This window comes from Colossoma macropomum, unplaced genomic scaffold, assembly GCF_904425465.1.
Source record: "Colossoma macropomum unplaced genomic scaffold, Colossoma_macropomum, whole genome shotgun sequence".
NCBI lineage: Eukaryota > Metazoa > Chordata > Actinopteri > Characiformes > Serrasalmidae > Colossoma > Colossoma macropomum.
Window position 1 is genome coordinate 15,027,072 of NW_023494802.1, and position 18,581 is coordinate 15,045,652.

An 18,581-nucleotide genomic window follows, 5' to 3' on the forward strand; every position below is an offset into this window, starting at 1 on the left:
GTGTAAGAAGTGATACGTTTGAGTGGTGACTTCATAAAAAGTTAGCATATTTGAGGTATTAGCACAGGTATTTGATACTCGCGTTGAGCAATGTCAGCATACTGTCACGGTCCAGTCTTACACACTTTGCCCATCATTATTGCACTCGACTGGGTAACCAAAGTTGTCCCAAACAAGAAATACATACCAGGTTGATTTTCTTGTTCCAGCTGAAGCTTGTCCTGTCCACTTGCAGGTCATGTTTATGTTTTTCATGTTTATATTTGTCACTTTTTGTATTAAATAGAGATAAATATAGAAACCATTCCCGGTGTTGCATATTAAATAGCATAAAATCAAACTTTATTTGATAGTGTGTTGTGACACCCCTACTGACGACAGACGCAGCTCCAGCTCAAATAAAAAATCTACACAGTTGTTCTGTCTAAACATGATATTGCCCTTATTTCTTCAATTCAGCTGATGAAAAAAATAATTTACATTCTGTTTGTTGTGACAAACATACATACTAGCGCAATTATACCTGTATCTCTTCATTGTTTTACTGATTTGTTTTCTCTGACTTTTAAACAACAGTTCTGTTAAAAATGCTTTTAAAACAGTCCTGTATGTAACCAGTCAACAGTGGACAGTGTGGCTAACCTCACCCTTGAAAACCATTCAGGTTGGTTGATGGAGAAAGTACAGTTCCAGTTTTCTGTTGCCAGAGACTCAAGTGCTCATGTGCAGTGGATAAAAATGCCTTTTCTTTTTTTTGCTGAAGGTGTCAAAAAGGTTTTTTATAGAAGAACCAGGTTCAATAGAAAGAACTATTTTTGAAATAAGATGTACAAGTAAAGAACCTTCACGTAATTTAAAGGTCCTATACCAAATAAAAGCTTTTCCTAGAACACTATGTCCAAGGCAAGGAATAGTTTCCGTGTCTAACTAGAAAGGCCAGGTTCAACTTTACTAAAAAAAAAGAAAAACCAATAATGAATTGCTATAAAATATAAAGTGGGGTCCAAAAGTTTAAGACCGCTGGCGAAAATGTTTTTGCTTTGCATTACGTTTTAATTTCATACAAAATTTTTCAAATGACATTATCAGCATGACGATTTGAGTTGAAGTAGAATCTTTGAATGTTTCCATGAATTTTAGAATTTCTTAGTAATTAATATATTCCCCCTTTTTGCTGTAATGACAGCAAAATGACTCTACAAGTTTGTGCAATCGCCTCTGAACAGTAGATCTAATCCACCCGAGAGTCAGCTGAATATGAGCTTCAGACAAAAAAAAGGCCCTAACATGGTTAATTTTACTTATTTCGATTTGAATTGTGATCCAGGAACAGTGCAGAATTTAGAACATTTCTTCTTTTTTTCATCATCATAACTTTTCTTTGTTCAATGTTTGTCAAGGTTCTAAAACCTTTCAGGTTTAAATGAAATAAATAGCGATTTTCAGTGTGATCTCAGACCTCCAGACTCCACCACATATAATACAACTACTGCTGTGAAACTACAAACTAGACAAAACTATTCCTCACTTTAGACTCGAGCACAACAGCAGTTGGCCTGTAACCTTAGTTAAAATCCTTATTATCCTGTTGTTACGATCCCACCGTCTGCATGTTAAGAGCTAAAAATGCTTTCAGCATTCGGAGCACATCATTTATAAATCATCTCTCACTGTGCGAGATCGCGCTCTTTCCCTACATATAATGGCCTCGGTCCACGCCATCTGAAAACGATCACACTTTCACAGAGCAAAGTGAGTGAAATTGATAGCTTTTTACAAGGTTTACAATGTCTGCTCTTTTGACAAGCCCCTGAAATGAACCATGTGCTTAAACTGTATTTATGTCAATTTCCCTCTATTATTGGCAGCAAATCGGCCTGAATTATAAGCAAGCGGTATTAGACTTCTTGATGGTGCAGGATGAAATGAATTCAAATGAACAAATGGAGCATTTCGCTTGAATACAGGCCTTTTCACAATGCAGCATGCATTCCATAGAGCAACACAACTTTTCAGAAGACTAACCACCAGATAAATGCAGCCAATATTGGTCTTTTTCTGTAACTCACTAAGACGAATGTTGTTAGTTATGTACAGTGCTGTGCCAAAGTTTTAGGCACCTGAGAAAATTATATTTAAAAAGCTGTTAATAGCAGAAAGTAGAACAACTCTAATGTTACTATAAATACAAATAATATTAATACAATCACTTGTAATGTTATGTATGTCAGTGTGTGTTCAAACGTCTCCTTGAGAAAGGCCAGTATTATTTGTAGGGGTCATCTAGTACCTGATTTGCCTAATCAGCGCTTTGTGAAGTTTAGTCAGGTGTGCTTGTGGTGGATTTGAACAAATCCAGGTGATGGGTGGAGGCATTGAGGAGAAATCTGGAACAAAACTTTGCTCTCCAAAAATAGCTCACTTTTTATGTTTGTTTGCATTTATTCCAAAATTATATTGTATTTTTTACTGGCAAAAGCTCACTTACTTTCCCAGATGAATGGTTTTTAATAATTTGCTAAGGTGCCTAAGACTTTACACAGTACTGTGTATGTCTATGTGTTTATATGGTCATATACAAATAGGAGCCCCTGTTCAGATTACGGTTTGGAAGTGAAAATAATTTTACACGTCCTTTACAGGGTTCTGCACATTTAAATGCACAATTACCGTTTACTTGCTGAACTTAACACAGTAAACAAAAGCAAAACATGTGACCTGAACAAAAGTTATGGCACATTTTATATTGTATATATTCTTAAACTATGAGCAGATCAATAGAAATTGTGCACTAAAATTTGCAGAAAAAATCTTATATTTGTTTGTTGAGGTTGTGTTAGATTATTTTCACTTAACCCTTTAACAAGCCAGCGGGCCCAAAGTTTTATTACACTTCTATAACCTAAATAGCTTCTTTAGTTAGCACTGAAGTCTCTGTAGTTACTGAATAATAAGCCTTTGTATGAAATAAACCTGGAATGTTAAGGGGTTAAAATTTAACAAAACATTATTTGACCAGGGGTGTTCAAACTTTTGCATACAACTGTGTATCTGTAATGTGTCCCCTGTATTGCTTTGTCCTTGTCACGGTTTCTCTTTTTGTGTACTTTCCTTCATTTCTCTTGCCATGTGTTTTTTGTTTTTGTTTGTTTGTTTTCTAATCCTTCCCAACTGTGTCTTGTTCCCGGTTTGTGTATAAGTTGCTGTGTTCCTTGTCTGGTCTTGAGTCTTGATGTTAAGTACTCTATGTCAGTTTGTTCCATATTACATGTTCCCTGGGTTCTTTATTGTTAGTGGCTTCTTTGCACTCAAGAAATCTGTTATGGAAACTTGCGCCCAGACCCTGCGTCTAAAAACTTTGTATCTCCAGTGACAGTTGCCATTTTCACTGGGTGAAAATTTCATGACATGGACCAACAGAAATGGTCCAAAATTATGAAAAAATCTTGTTAGATTAACATACATTAAAAGTTAAGAATGTTTTTTCTCGTAAAGATACTTTTTTGACGATATGAAGGTTTGTTTCAACAGCAACAATATGTAAATGAATATGTACACATCGACTGGCCACTTCTAAAGTACACCTCCTTGTTTCTACACTCATTGTCCATCTTATCAGCTCCACTTACTATATAGGTGCACTTTGTAGTTCTACAGTTATAGACTGTAGTCCATCTGTTTCTCTGCATACTTTGTTAGCCCCCTTTTACCCTTTTCGTCAATCAAAACTTTATAAGGACAGCTTTGGTAACACATTCTCTCATTTCTGTCTCATCCTCAGACCTGTATTTTTATAGTGCCTAACGAGTCAGAACAAATCAGACGCTCACGGATAAAAAACAGTTTTGAGGTTTTAATGGAAAAAGGGAGAGTCAAACTCGCACTGATTAAACAGGTGAAGAGAGAGTGGACAAAAGCCTGAAGGGACATCCAGCAAAAGGTCAAAAAACACAAGCAGAGTCAAAAACCAGACAAGACAAAGCAGAGTCAAAAGAACAAATCAGGTCAAAACTACAACAGGACAGGCAGTTAAACATCACTCAGTACATCACTCAAGAGGTGAGGACAAAGAAACAGTATATATCGGGGGAAAACGCAGGTGAGGAGAATCAGTAATCAGGCAAAGCTGATCTGGGATTGGCTGATGCCTGAGAGTTCTGAGTCATGTGATCCTCCTCTGAATTCTGGGAGTATAAGAGTCTGAGAAATAGCAGCGAAGTTGGAGGGAGGCATGACACGGCTGTACTGTTGCATTTGCATGATATACAGTTGTATGCAAAAGTTTAGGCACCCCTGGTCTGATGATATGTTAAGTAAAACACATCATCTGCAGAGAACACCTCTGCACATTCTAATGCACAATTACTGTTGATTTACTTATATTTTATTATTTTTATATTTACTTACTTATATTTTATGTTTTATTCAAGATGTTAAGCTCAGAAAATAAATAGAAATTGTGCATATTTAAGTTTGTTAAGATGTGTTAACTTATTTTCACTTAGAAAATGATCAAAACATTGTTTGATCAAGGGTGTTCTATCTTTTGCATATAGCTATAGTCTCATATTTAAAGCATTTATTCTCAGAATGCAGCAGGTGGCCGATGGCTTCTATTATGATTGTTCGATTCAATGGAATTTTCTTTTTTTTAAGTGCACTGAAATATGAGCTGGCTCCTAGTAGCTCTCCGTTCAGTATTATTATGATATTCTTGCTTTACCTATTCCTTTAATTCTGAAGAGCATGCTCTATATTGGGGCGCTGAAGTCCTGGCTCTGTGTTTATCAGCTCTCTCTCTCAGCCTCTATAGTAATTGGGAAGTGGTGGTGTGAGATGGAGCCATGTCTGGAGGGAGAGGAATGCAAGACTCTGCCAGACAACTCCGGCTGGATGTGCTACTCTGGGAACAAGATCAAAACCACCAGGGTGAGTGCTGGTTCACCTGCATACATTAACCAAGAGAGGTGATTCCAAACATATAATCGTATGATATGCTTATTGGAGCGCACCAAACCATTGGCAGGTCATTATTATACTGCTTCTACAACAATATATTCAACTGAACAGTATATATATATATACCCTTAGCTTGTGTATATATAGAATATAAATCATATCACTGTTGTCGGAAAAAAAAAAAAACTTGTATCTCCAAAATGGTAGCTTTACAGGAGAAGGAAAAAACACGCTTTACTTTTAATGAAAGTCAATGGAACCAGACTTTTTTCCAAGTCATTTTGGGCCGTTTCTTTTACTCCATTCATCATGAAATTTACACACAATGTAAAGGACGACAGGGTTTTTTCAAATTATGTAAAATACCGAAAAACGGATATACAAGGTTTTCTTCCGACAGCAGCGATTTATAAATATATAACATGCCATACTTTACACGTTATGTCCTAACATTTGTGTACTATTTTTGTGTGTGTTTTTCAGAACACTCATCCGTACACATCCTTGTAGCAATGGGTTCAGTCCAGTGCAAAACTTAATAATAAAGGTTTGTTTATTCTTGCCTTCTGCACTCTATTAATTCATGCCCAGTTACTAGGCAACTTTGATGAATATGAAGGCAGTTATTGCTGTTATTTATAAAGTACGCTTATCTCAAATGATGATTAGTTTGCTGATTAAACTAACCAAACCATTATATCTAAACCATAAACATAAAACCCTGACATTGAAGCATATTGACTTTAAGATTGTGTGTCATAATATTTTTGCATATGTCTGTAGTTATATTGTAATACTACATAATGCTGTCATAACAAAACCTTGTTTGTCCAAATTAGGAATGTACATTAATATAACTATATTCCAAGTCGTTTTGGACTATTTCTATATTTTTATTTATTTATATGCAAATATTCAGTACTGTGCAAAAGTAAAGTAATGTGTTTGTTTAACCATTTTTTAAAATCTCTTCTCAACGAAGCCCGGTATTATTTGTAGATATCATCCAGCACCTGGTTTGCTTAGTCAGTACTTCATTCAGTTAAATCAGGTGTGCTGCTAACGGAATTTACCAAATCCATTCGATGACTGGGAGCATCACAGAGAAATCTGGAACCAGGGTTCCAGGGTTAGAACTGTGGCACAGGCCTCGGGGTCTGACAATGATGTGATCTGTCTATTGATGTGTACAATTTTTACAATATATTTATGTGAGATTTACTCCCATAGTTTTTCCAGTTGTATTACTACACCTGAGTCTTTTCACTTAATATCTATATCAATATAATACACTTAAGGCCGCGCACAGCACATGCTGGGCCACACAGCATCCAAAGAATTTTAAACCATAGTTTTTAATGAAGGTGCACCCACCAGCATTAATGTGCGGCAGCACTTGCCAACTCTTAGCACTGTTCAATTTCTCTGTATGCCGTGCAGTATTTTTGCCATTAGTGCATTAAATGAAAGCCAGAGTGATGACAAATTTACACAGAGAAAGGCAAAATCTTCTAGAAGTACAGTTAAACATCAGTGCTCTGATACCTCAGCCAGTCTTACAGTCCAGTATGTTTTATCTTATATGTGTCAACTCAAAAACGTGCAGTTTTGACAAGCAGATAAGAAGACATGGCAAGCGGGTCTAATAGCCTACCTATTTCCCAGTTAATTAACTGAAATTTATATTACTTTGACAGTAAAAATAGATTAGAAATATAGATTTAGTCATCAGCAGACAGGTTTAGTGGGTCCTGTACATGCAAAAACGCATGTAAGCTTGTAATGAAATACCCATTGCATGGTCTCGAATAGCATAAAATAACAGCGTATTTGTTGCTGCATGGTACTGCATGGCTTTTAACACCAACAATTTTTTTTCTGTGTCTTCATAACTGTTGCTGAATTAAAGTCAAAAGTATCTGAAGTTTCTCAGCAGCTTCACAGGTGCTTGAGCTTTTTTCTTTTTAGTGTGTCTCAGTGCACTAGATTGTACGGTTACATTGGGAATTCGGTCTGGGTGAGTTTACAGTTTATCCAGGGGGAGGAACTTATTGTTGAATGCAGGACCCCTGGTGTTTAATTTTGTCTCTGTTATGGTATGTCTGGAAACTCCAAAGCTCACCCTCAATTTGAACCCTAAGCAAACCTGTGTTCTTCTAACCAGTTAAGAAGAGATCAGATATTATTCTAATATATTCAAATATATTTTAAGATATTATTCAATTATTCAAATGATATGTGATGTCCAGATAAACAATTTGAAATGCCAAAGACTTGCACAGTACTGTATGTATGTATATATATATATATATATATATATATATATATATATATATATATATATATATAAACATCTCCATTTTTGTTGTTTTTCAGTTTGTGACATAATTTAAAAATGCCTGTTGTTCTTTACATTGTGTGTACATTTCGTGACGAACAGACCAAAAGAAATGGCCCAGAATTACTTGGAAAAAGTCTGGTTCCATTGACTTACACTGAAAGTGAAGCATGTTTTTTCCTTGTCCTGAAAAGTTACCATTTTGGAGATACAAGGTTTTGTTCCAACAAACATTTTTGTTTAGTGGAATTCATATTTCAGTAACATTATATTTCATGTTGGTTTCTTTATTTTTTGTCTCAAGGACACAAGAAGATGAAAAGGTGAAATAACTTACTTGGACGTACGAGAGCTGACGAACTTTAACCTGGCGTTACAGTAGAGTCTGCTATTTCAGTAATCGACCATCGACTGACTTACATGGCCATTTGACAGCCTAAGGAACTCTATTCGGTCTATGGACACTTTTTCTTTTGTGATTCTTTCCTTGTTTCTGCTCATTTGAACATTTCAGTTTGTGCTGTAAATCCTTGGCGATCTGAGACCCTGTGTTGTTGAGTTCCTGCAAAGCAGCTCTAAATTGCCCAATTCGTCCATGACTTTCCTGGATGGTCTCTGTTCCCAGATGTGGCTGGCCTGTGACACTCCTTTACAGTGGTTTAGAGTATTTACGGGAAGGAAGAGGAATGAGTGGATGATCGCTCTTCAGGCATCGTTGAGGAACACCCTGCAGATAGCTGCTGTGACCATAATGGATCGTTAAGAACGGAGGTAACCTGTAACTGGACCTTTCATAGTTGTTTAACATCAGATATCTGGAAACGTTGTGTTGTTAGTGAGAAGATGCTGAGAAAAATGTGTAAAAGACAAAAATCAAGGCAGTTTGAAATTGATGATATTACATTTGTGGTTCGTTAAATTGTATTTCTCTCTGAAAACGCAGTTAAACACAGCTTTAAGGACAGTGAAGTAAAAGTGTTTTAAAAGGATGAGTGCTTGCTTTTCCATGCCCACTGTCCATTCACCACTGCTGAAATTGTAGTATGTAGACGATTTGACGGTTTCTGGGGTTCATTAAACTAATGATAAATTGATAGAGCATCATTCAGACCACACCCGTGAAAGCCTTGGGAATTATTATCAAAGGCGATGAAGCCTGATAGAAATCTGCTGCTGCATGCAGATATAAAATATCATGACATTTAAATACTCTGAATCAAATTTACACTCAGCTGTCTACAACTTTGCCCTCATTAAACAGCTGTTGAAATGTGAAATGTTAAAAAGTCTTCATTTTGCTCAATGATGATGTACTGAAAGTGGACACAATGAGACTGCAGCTATTTCAGGGGGACAAAATCTACTTGGGAGGAGTTAAAAATGGTCTTTAGAGAAATTGAGATACACTGCTTGTATGATCTCTATAGAAAGACATTACCAGTAGAATCAGATGCTCTGGAGGTCACTGTGACCAGTGGCAAGCATCGGCAACAGGGTTATAAATCCCCCCCTCCCAGCATTGGGCTGTGGAGCAGAGGAGCTGCGTTCTCTGCAGTGATGGAGCACCATCCAGTACCTTTGGGATGAGTTGTAGTAGAGATTTGTGATCTAGAAGTAATCACCCAACATCAGTTGATCTGACTGATGCAATCAGATCCTTACAGCAATGTTCCAGCATGTAGTGTAAATGTATTAGTACCCTGATTTCTTCTGATTTCAGAAGAAATGTTGGCTGAGCAAGTGTCTGCAAACTTTTTGCCATACATTGTACACCGATCAGGCATGACATTATGACCACCTCCTTGTTTCTATGCTCATTGTCCATTTTATCAGCTCCACTTACTATATAGGTGCACTTTGTAGTTCTACAGTTATAGACTGTAGTCCATCTGTTTCTCTGCATACTTTGTTAGCCCCCTTTTACCCTGTTGTGGTGGTCAGGACCCCCATGGACCCTCACAGAGCAGGTACTATTTGGGTGGTGGATCATTCTCAGCACTGCAGTAACACTGACGTGGTGGTGGTGTGTTAGTGTGTTGTGCTGGTCTGAGTGGATCAGACACAGCAGTGCTGCTGGAGTTTTTAAACACTGTGTCCACTCACTGTCCACTCTACTAGACACTCCTACCTTGTCAGTCCACCTTGTAGATGTAAAGTCAGAGACGATAGCTCATCTGCTGCTGCACAGTTTGTATTGGTCATCCTCTAGTGCTTCATCAGTGGTCACAGGACGCTGCCCACAGGACGCTGTTGGCTGGATATTTTTGGTTGGTGGACTATTCTCAGTCCAGCAGTGACACTGAGGTGTTCAAAAACTCCAGCAGCACTGCTGTGTCTGATCCACTCAGATCAGCACAACACACACTAACACACCACCACGTCAGTGTTACTAATGATCCACCACTCAAATAGTACCTGCTCTGTGAGGGTCCATGGGGGTCCTGACCACTGAAGAACAGGGTAAAAGGGGGCTAACAAAGTATGCAGAGAAACAGATGGACTACAGTCTGTAACTGTAGAACTACAAAGTGCACCTATATAGTAAGTGGAGCTGATAAAATGGACAATGAGCGTAGAAACAAGGAGGTGCTCATAACGTTATGCCTGATCGGTGTATAAAACAATATATAATGTTAAAGTACTTTAATGTCACTATTTCCTGACCAGCTATGTGGCTTATTTAACGTTTTCAGTTTCAGTTGAGCACATACAAAACAAATTTCATCTGACTTTGGGAAACCTTGACGCTTTTGAAAAGATGGGTCCTTTTCATGACGAGTATGAAACGGTCAGCATTTATATGACACATGGCATATGTCTACTTTTACATAGTACAAATTAAACATACACTTATAAAAATTAAGGTTCTGAAATGATTTCTTGATTCTAGGAAAAATCTTGGTAACATTTTATTGCAATAGGCCATTATAGATGCTTCCATTTAACTTCTATTCAACAAAATATCTGTTCAGATCACCTTAATTTTCTAACTCTAACCCTGGCCTCCAATCTCCAACCTCTTTTTGAAGGAGAGGGAAAGAGAATTTGTTGCTCCGCCTCCCCGTCACCGCCCCCGTTCCCCAGCTTGGCCGCTGGGATCGAACGTGAGGCGGGTGGGGCCTGGGCGGCGGAGTTCGGGACTCGTGCGCTGCCTTTACGCCTCTCGTGGCTGACGTCGTTTTTCTACTCTCTCTCGCGGCTGATGTCCTCCTCTCGTTGTCTCTCACACCCGTCGTCGGCGCCCGTGGGTCGGGTGACTGGTACAGGGACCTGTTATGTTTTTCTGGTTTTTCCCTTTCCTTTAGTGTGTTTTGTGGCTTTTTGTGTGTGTAATCGGCCTGTAAAGTTACAAAGCTTAAAGCACATGCCCGATGGAGTAACTCTCTCCCACAGAAACCACTTTTCTCAGCTGCTTAAAACGCCTAGTTGGCAATCTTGTACCGCAATAGCGCAATCCTTTTTGCCTGCCTACCAACAAGCTTGGCACGCCCTCACACGACAAGCAACTACTAGAGGCCGGAAAGATTTTGTTCAGGTCAGTTTGTTAAGTTTGGACTCTGGCTCAAACTGATACGGCAGAACCAATGCCATTTCAAGAATAGCCACTGTGGTGTTAACAGCGGCTCAGGGGAGAAGGGTCTTGTAGCAGAATGCAACTAACCAATCAAGGCAGAGTGGGCAATCTGACCAGTCAGAGCACACTGGGCTCATTGGGAAGCTGGGCTTAAAGACACGAGAGTTCTGAGCGTTTCAGACAGGGTGAATAGAGATGAACAGTACAAAGAAAAATAATGTGCTTTTGGAACATTGAAGCATGTAAATCTGGTCTAGTAGACCCCAAAAAATTATTAACATTAAAAATGAGCATAATAGGTCCTCCTTAAACATCTATAGATATTTATTTTATTGAGCTGGCGCCACAACCTTTCAGTCTAGATTTATTACTCTTGTGGAGGTGTGGAGGTTCTTTAAACTTTAAAAGTGTTCTTCAGACTCCCACATCTCAAAAGAACCATCCAGTTAAAGATTCAGAAAATCCAAAGAAAGATCCAAAACTGGTTCCTCTACGGCATCACTCCAAAGAACCCCTTTGGGCACCTTTATTTTTAAAAGTGCATGTCTTTCAAACTGTAAATCAACTAGATAGTAGTAAACTGCTATAACTAGTAAAAGTACAAATCCCAGAGAAATGTATTCAGTTGCAGTCAGTAGCTGTCGGACTTTGACTGAGAGCTTTGGCTCCTATGTGTTGGGAAAATAAACTGGTTCAAATCAGGGGGCCAAGCACATGAGTGTGTCCTTCAGTGGATGGTGAGGCAGAGAAGCATGCAGATTGCACTGAAGGACACGGCAAAACACCCCAGCGCCTCCTGGGACGTTTCCCCTGTCGTTTACATTCAGAAAAAGTCCTTTCCAGGCAAGGCAGTGTGGAGCCGGAGCTGCTTCTGTCTGCATGTGGAGCCATGAGCATTTTAAACAGTTATGTTGGCGGAGGGGAGGGGGATGCTGGAACAGCGGCGGGGTGAATACAGATCACCACATTTACAGTGTACCACACTGGCCTGAACTTTTACACTTTACCTTCATGGACATCTTTAGCGGAATTTCAAACACCTGAATATCAGAGCAGGAGAGGAGTTCATGTGTACAAAGCTGGAACAAAAATGTCAATATTCTCTCTTTTGGGTTTACATTGTGGGAAATAAAAGTCAGCAGTTGCTCAGCAGTGCATTAATAGTTATAACCCTCTCACTGATTGAGAAGTGGGGTATTCCTAAAATGTTCATAGATCATAGCTGTATGTGAGTAAGGTGATGGTACAAAAATCATGTGCTGCATTAGAGTCTTACAGTCAGCATATCCATTTAGGAAAATGATTTCAGTGATTCAGTTATTAAGGCTTTACTTGTAAATTGACTTTACAAGAATATATCATCACTGTCCACAAAAAAATCTTTTTTATATATTTTTTATATATTTATTTATTTTGCCTCATTTGACTACAGCATTCTGTCAAAATGTGATGATGTCTGGACCAGGAGAAGTGGTACAAAATGACATAGCAAAAACTCTTTGCATTGACTGACATTGAAAGAAATAATGTTTTTGCTTTCTCCTAAAAAGTTACCATTTCGGAGATACTTCCTTTTTTGTTTTGTTCTGTGTTTTGAAAGCGACGATAGGTATGATTGCTTGGTGAGGTTAGTTCATTAAAGCCTCAATTAGGGACTTGTATGACAGCAAAGTGTTGTTAAGTGTTAAAGAAAAGCCCAAGTATACTTTCAAAAATGAAGCTTCCTAGGAAAAAACTTTAATTGCTATAGATCCTTTGCATTCTGTCAAGGTTTAAACTTTTTTAAAGTTCTTCACTCACATCACTTTTATTAAAATGGCTCTTTACAGAACCATCCTTTGAGGGGTACTTGAGGGAAGCACGGATACTTCTATGGCATCACTTCAAAAACCCTTTTATTTTCAAGAGTGTCAGATGGAAGCGCTGAACCATTTTATTCGATTTAATCTAGCAATTGTGGTCAAAGTCCATAGTAGTGGTCAGGGTCACTGTGGAATATTCAAATATGAAAACAAAAGAGATCCTGAAGTGGTTAAAAAACCAGAAACTACAAGGAAAACACAAGAGTGTGGAAATACAAACTAATTACAAAACGAAAAAGAAAAAAAAAAAAAATAGGAAATCAGACACTGGGAAACACAATAGAAATCAAAATTGCAGAGAAATATCTGAGCTAGATTTTGCAAAGGAGTTTGGATGTTTTACAAAGGAAGCATTAAGGACTAAACAGTTGGGTCCATAAGTATTTGCACAATGACAATGTTTGTAATTTTGCCTCTGTACACCACCACAATGGGTTTGAAATGAAGCAGTCAAGATGTGATTGAAGTGTAGACTTTCAGCTATAATTCAAGGGGTTTAACAAAAATACCACATTAACTGTTTAAGAATTACAGCCATTTTTATGTAGTCCCTCCATTTATTTGACCACTAAAGCAATTGGACTGATAAGCAGTTTCATGGCCAGGTGTGGCCAGTTCCCTCATTATTACATAACATACTATTGAAACATAAAGGTTTGGAGTTGATTCCAAGTGTTCAGAATGCATTTGGTAGCTGTTCATGGGAACTTTCAGTATGTAGTTTAAAGAGCAGTCAGTGCAAGTGAAAGGGGGCCATCATTAGGCTAAAAAAAACAAAATAAACCAATCAGGGTTTTAGCAGAAACTTCAGGAGTGGCCAAATCAATAATTTGGTACATTTTTATGAAGAAGGAATGCACTGGTGAGCTCAGCAACACCAAAAGGCCTGGAAGACCACGGAAAACAACTAAAGTGGATAATAGCAGAATTCTTTCTGTGGTGAAGAAAAACCCCTTCACAACATCTCGTCAAGTCAAGGACATTCTAGAGGAGTTTGGCGTATCATTGTCACAGTCTACAATCAGAAGACGCCTTCACGAATGTAAATACAGAGGGTTTATATCCAGATGCAAACCACTGGTAACACTAAAAAACAGAAAGACCAGATTAGACTAGAAAACATGTAAAAAGCCTACTCAGTTCTGGAACAAGATTCTTTGGATAGATTAAGCCAAGATTAACTTGTACCAGAATGGGCAGAGTGTGGAGAAGAAAAGGAAGAGCTCATGATCCGAAGCATACCACGTCATCTGTGAAACATGGTGGGGGCAGTGTTATAGCATGGACCTGTATGTCTGCCGATGGAACTGGGTCACTGGTGTTTATTGATGATGTGACTGCTAAACGAAGTAGCAGGATGAATTCTAAAGTGTGTAGAGCTATACTTTCTGCTCAGATTGTCAAATGCTGCAAAACCGAGAGGACAGGGCTTCACAGTACAGATGGATAATGAAAAATATACAGTGAAAACAACCCAAGTCAGTGACCTGACCTCAGTCCAATTGAACATGGTTTTCATTTACTGAAGACGAAACTGAAGGCAGAAAGACGCGCAAACGAGCAGCAGCTGAAGGCGGCTGCAGCAAAAGCCTGGCAAAGCATCTCAAGGGAAGAAACAGCATTTGGTGATGTCCATGGTTTTCAGACTTCAGGCAGTCATCGACTTAAAAGGAATTTCATCCAAATAATAAAAATAAGCATTGCATTTATTTCAGCTATTGAAAACTATTGAACAACTATCGAAAAAAAGCTGAAAGTCTACGTTTCAGTCATATCTTGACTGCTTCATTTCAAATACATTGTGGTGGTGTACAGAGGTAAAATTACAAAAATTGTGTCACTGTTCAAATATGACCTGACTGTATATATGCTCTGAAGGCTAATATTATAACAAGACACAGTAATACAATACAGTAAAGGAAGGAGCCACAGAATCACAAAACCGTGACAATACAGTTTGGAAACGGTGGTGTCAGTGTTGTAATATTTCAGTGTCATTACAAAAGTCTATATTTGCAATGACACTGAAATATAATAATATATAATGTATAATTCACAAAATCAATAAATAATGATAGGATTATTGTATTTTCATCTGTTTGGGTCAAAGTGCAAACACACAGGAGGGTTGGTATTTCATTTTATTATTTGATGATTGAATTTGATCTCTGTTTAAACCCTTTAAAAGGTCATTAAATGGTTCCTGGCCTAGATGTACCGTTCTATGAAAATCTTTAATTAGAACAGAATCCGTATGTGGCGTCTGACCAACTCTTTTTGTCGTCTTTATTTTTCAGAGTGTATTTTACAGTAGAGCCATTTCAATGTTGAAGTGAGTTGGGAAATATTAGTCAGTTTAAAACTGTACAATATCTATATATCTAACAATATATATATCACTGCTGTTGGAAGAAAACCTCGTATCTCCATTTTTGTTGTTTTTCAGTTTTTGACATAATTTAAAAATACATGTTACCCTTTACATTGTGTGTAAATTTCATGATGAATGGACCAAAAGAAACAGCCCAGCTACTTAGAAATATGTCGGGTTCCATTGACTTACATTAAAAGTAAAGTATGTTTTTTTCCTTCTCCTGTAAATTTACCATTTTGGAAATATATGTATGTATATACTACATCTATATATATATATATATATATATATATATATATATATATATATATATATATATATATATAGATGTAGTATATATATATATATATATATATATATATATATATATATATATATATAGTTGTAGTATATATGACTCCACTCTCCCTCGATTTTAGCTTCTCCTTTGCTTTGCCGTTGAGTGAACCCTTTTCAGTGGTAACTACACTGAGCTTCGTCTCTCAGTCAAGGTAAAGCTGCGTGCACTGACTCTAATTAAATCTGGCGCCATGACCCGGCGCACACCACGGCTTTCAATCAGAATTATTAATAAGCAAAGCTGAGAGTCACTGCTCCATCAGGAGGCATACAGCAACTTCATATAGAATAAAAAATAACATGTCTTTTCTCTTTACTGTTATTCACATGTAAATTGGAAAGAGCTTCATAGAAACTGAATGATTCTTTGTAGAAGGTCTGCAGGAGCATCTGATCTTTGGACTCAGGTGGATTAGATTACAGTTTCACTGTCACTTTTTGTCCAAAGCAGTTTCCGTCCGCCAACGAAAAGGACGACTCAGGGTTAAACAAATTGTTAAGGGCACGGTGGCGTCCGCCAGGCGCTGGATCAAACATACCTTAGGTCATCACCAGCTTTCCCCTCCAGTGATCTACTGCCTCTCTATTGAGGTTCTTTTGAAATGTCATAGCAATTACATTCAGCAGTAAAACAAGGCATCAAACCTGAGTCATTCCGCAACATCAGTGCCAAGTGGTCATGCTAATTTACATAGGGCGTTTTTATTCTTTACCAAAAACAAACAGGTTTTTACCACCTTGGCACCATTTCATTTGTCAAATAACTGAGAAGTGTGTGTGAGGCATGGGGATGGGGGTTGGTGGGGTGAAGGAAGACACAGATATAGTTTTTCTTAAGTCAACCTGAAATCAAAATTGACCTATTTAGCGTGTTAGTGCATGCCGCTGGTCAGACTGAACACAAATCATGAAAAAAAAAACATTTTAATTGAAGTGTAATGCCTTTTAAACCACACTCAAAAACATCCTATTAGTTCTGATTACATCACTGTGCACCGGTGGGTGGGGAAAAATAAGATTAACCAATAATATAATGTTTTAACTCCCCCACCACCCGCACCCATCACTGAGTAAAACCCTCAGCTTGCTTTGAAATCCTAAACTGATACTGTTTCACTCAGAAATATGTCACAATATGGAAAAAATATGCTGATTTCTGATTCATGTTGACTTTGAAATCAATGTTTTTAAAACTCAGCCTGGCATCTGAGCCTGGCAAAGTCTTGATGGTAAAACAACTCGAGATGCAACTTCAGTGACAACGTATATATATATATAAATGCCAATAATTTTGTTGGAGGGATGTCTATATAAACTAAATACTGAGGGTAATGCCTTTTAATTTGTTTTCCAAATGTGAACACAAACAATTTAGGGTCCCAAAATCTGCATCTATATGTCACTGACTGCTGACTCTCTTATCTGTAAATGTTGAAAGAGCATGCTTTAGCACTCTGGCTGCCTCGTTTGTTTGAAACCCTTAAAGCTGCAGCTTTAAATATGAAATTTTGCTTTAAAGAGTTTTCCTTTGAAGCACACAGGGGATTTCCTTTTAACCACAGCAATTATACTGCTCCCCAGTCTCCAAATAGCACAAAAAATGCAAAAACATAATAATAATCACACTATTATTGCATCTGTTGCAGTGAAGCTGTCCACAACTATTGGGGTTTTGTGAGATGCATTCTGCACTTCTGTGCGCTAGTTTTAATCTACCTGATGGAAAACATGGTTTAGAGTTATTCGCACTGCATGCCATGATGAGTCTTTTGGAGCAAAATATGGTCATTGGATTTAAAAATGTTAGTGAAGCTCACAGCACCAAATCATAAGTTATTCCAATAAGTTATTCAAACTTTTTCCTTAAAGCATTTAGAAGCTAATAAGCAAGAATTCCTTGCATGTTTCCTGGTGTATACCACTCTGCTACGGTTAGTGGTCGGGGATGCATGATTTTAAAGTCAACAGTTAAGTGGGGGGATGGGTGGGGGGTGGTGTTTGGTAGGGGGTTGGGTGATTGTGGTACCACATCATCTTATATCTGTACATACATACATACATACATACATACATCATCTAAACCGCTTATCCTTCTGGGTCGCTGTGGGGTGCTGGAGCCTATCCCAGCTGTCATTGGGCGGAAGGCAGGATACACCCTGGACAGGTCGCCAGTCCATCGCAGGGCTCTTATATCTGTATGATTATTAATAAACAATGAGTTGTGACATTAATAGTGACATGAAAAAGAAAACTTCAATGTCCACATAAAAGGGCGTGGTAGTGGTGTGGCCAAGGAATACTGGCCTGGGAGGGGAAAAAAAAGGAAATTAAAGTTGACAGTTATGTGATGAAAGTCGAGTTGCCATCAACTAATCACTAATGACATTATGAACAAAACCGTAGGAGAAGTGAATGCTTTGCAACAAGCTACATTAAAAACCTGAGACGAAGCCACGGGTCAGTAGACTGTGACGTGCCCTTTCCAAAGAGCCATGGATCGCATTGCTAGATTTCAGGGAACCATAGATACCAGGGAAAATACCCTGGAATCGCACAAATTTGTATCACACATGGGCACACACACCCTTTGTGGCCTTGCCGAGATGTTCACCCCCTGCGGACGTCTGGAGAGCCAGAGAAATTTAGAGCATCATAAAAACCCAAATTCAAACTTTACAGGATTATAGGGCGTCATGCATCTCACCAATGACACTCCGGAAAATCGGAGATGACAACGTTCAATATCTGATCTTTGAAGAACTGTAGATCCGCAGAGAAACGTTAGAATGAAGCAAACTCCACAGGTCAGTAGACGTACCATTTCCGATGAGCCCTGCTTGTCTTCAGGGAACCAGAGATATGGACCCCAAAATCACCAGGCTCCTCCCATGTTGTCTCGTCTGAGGCATCCATGTTGTTGCGTCATAATCACACGATCAGTGACTGGTCAACATCAAGCTTAAAACGTCATCACGGAGCAGTAACATCGAGTCAACTAGTCGTCGAGTCGGTGCAACCCCTAGTCTGCAGTTTGTTATTGTGTGTTTCAAACGGCCCTTTCCTGTCAAAGTAGGCGCCACATTGAACGACGAAGCTCCCCGGACTTTATAACGATCAGATTCCTGACTTGTGAGA

General features: G+C 38.3%; 1 protein-coding gene across 2 annotated transcripts in view; it reads left to right on the forward strand.

Annotated features, from left to right (window-relative positions):
• tafa1a (TAFA chemokine like family member 1a) overlaps nucleotides 1-8,492 on the forward strand; it is a 75,997-nt gene extending 67,505 nt beyond the window's left edge. For both annotated transcript variants that reach the window (XM_036591482.1, XM_036591483.1), the window contains exons 4-6: nucleotides 4,805-4,929; nucleotides 5,443-5,506; nucleotides 7,602-8,492. In XM_036591482.1, the coding sequence (XP_036447375.1) occupies nucleotides 4,805-4,929; nucleotides 5,443-5,469 (152 nt within the window). In that variant the 3' untranslated portion in view covers nucleotides 5,470-5,506; nucleotides 7,602-8,492. The remainder of the gene's footprint in view (nucleotides 1-4,804; nucleotides 4,930-5,442; nucleotides 5,507-7,601) is intronic.
• Nucleotides 8,493-18,581: the final 10,089 nt, after the last annotated feature.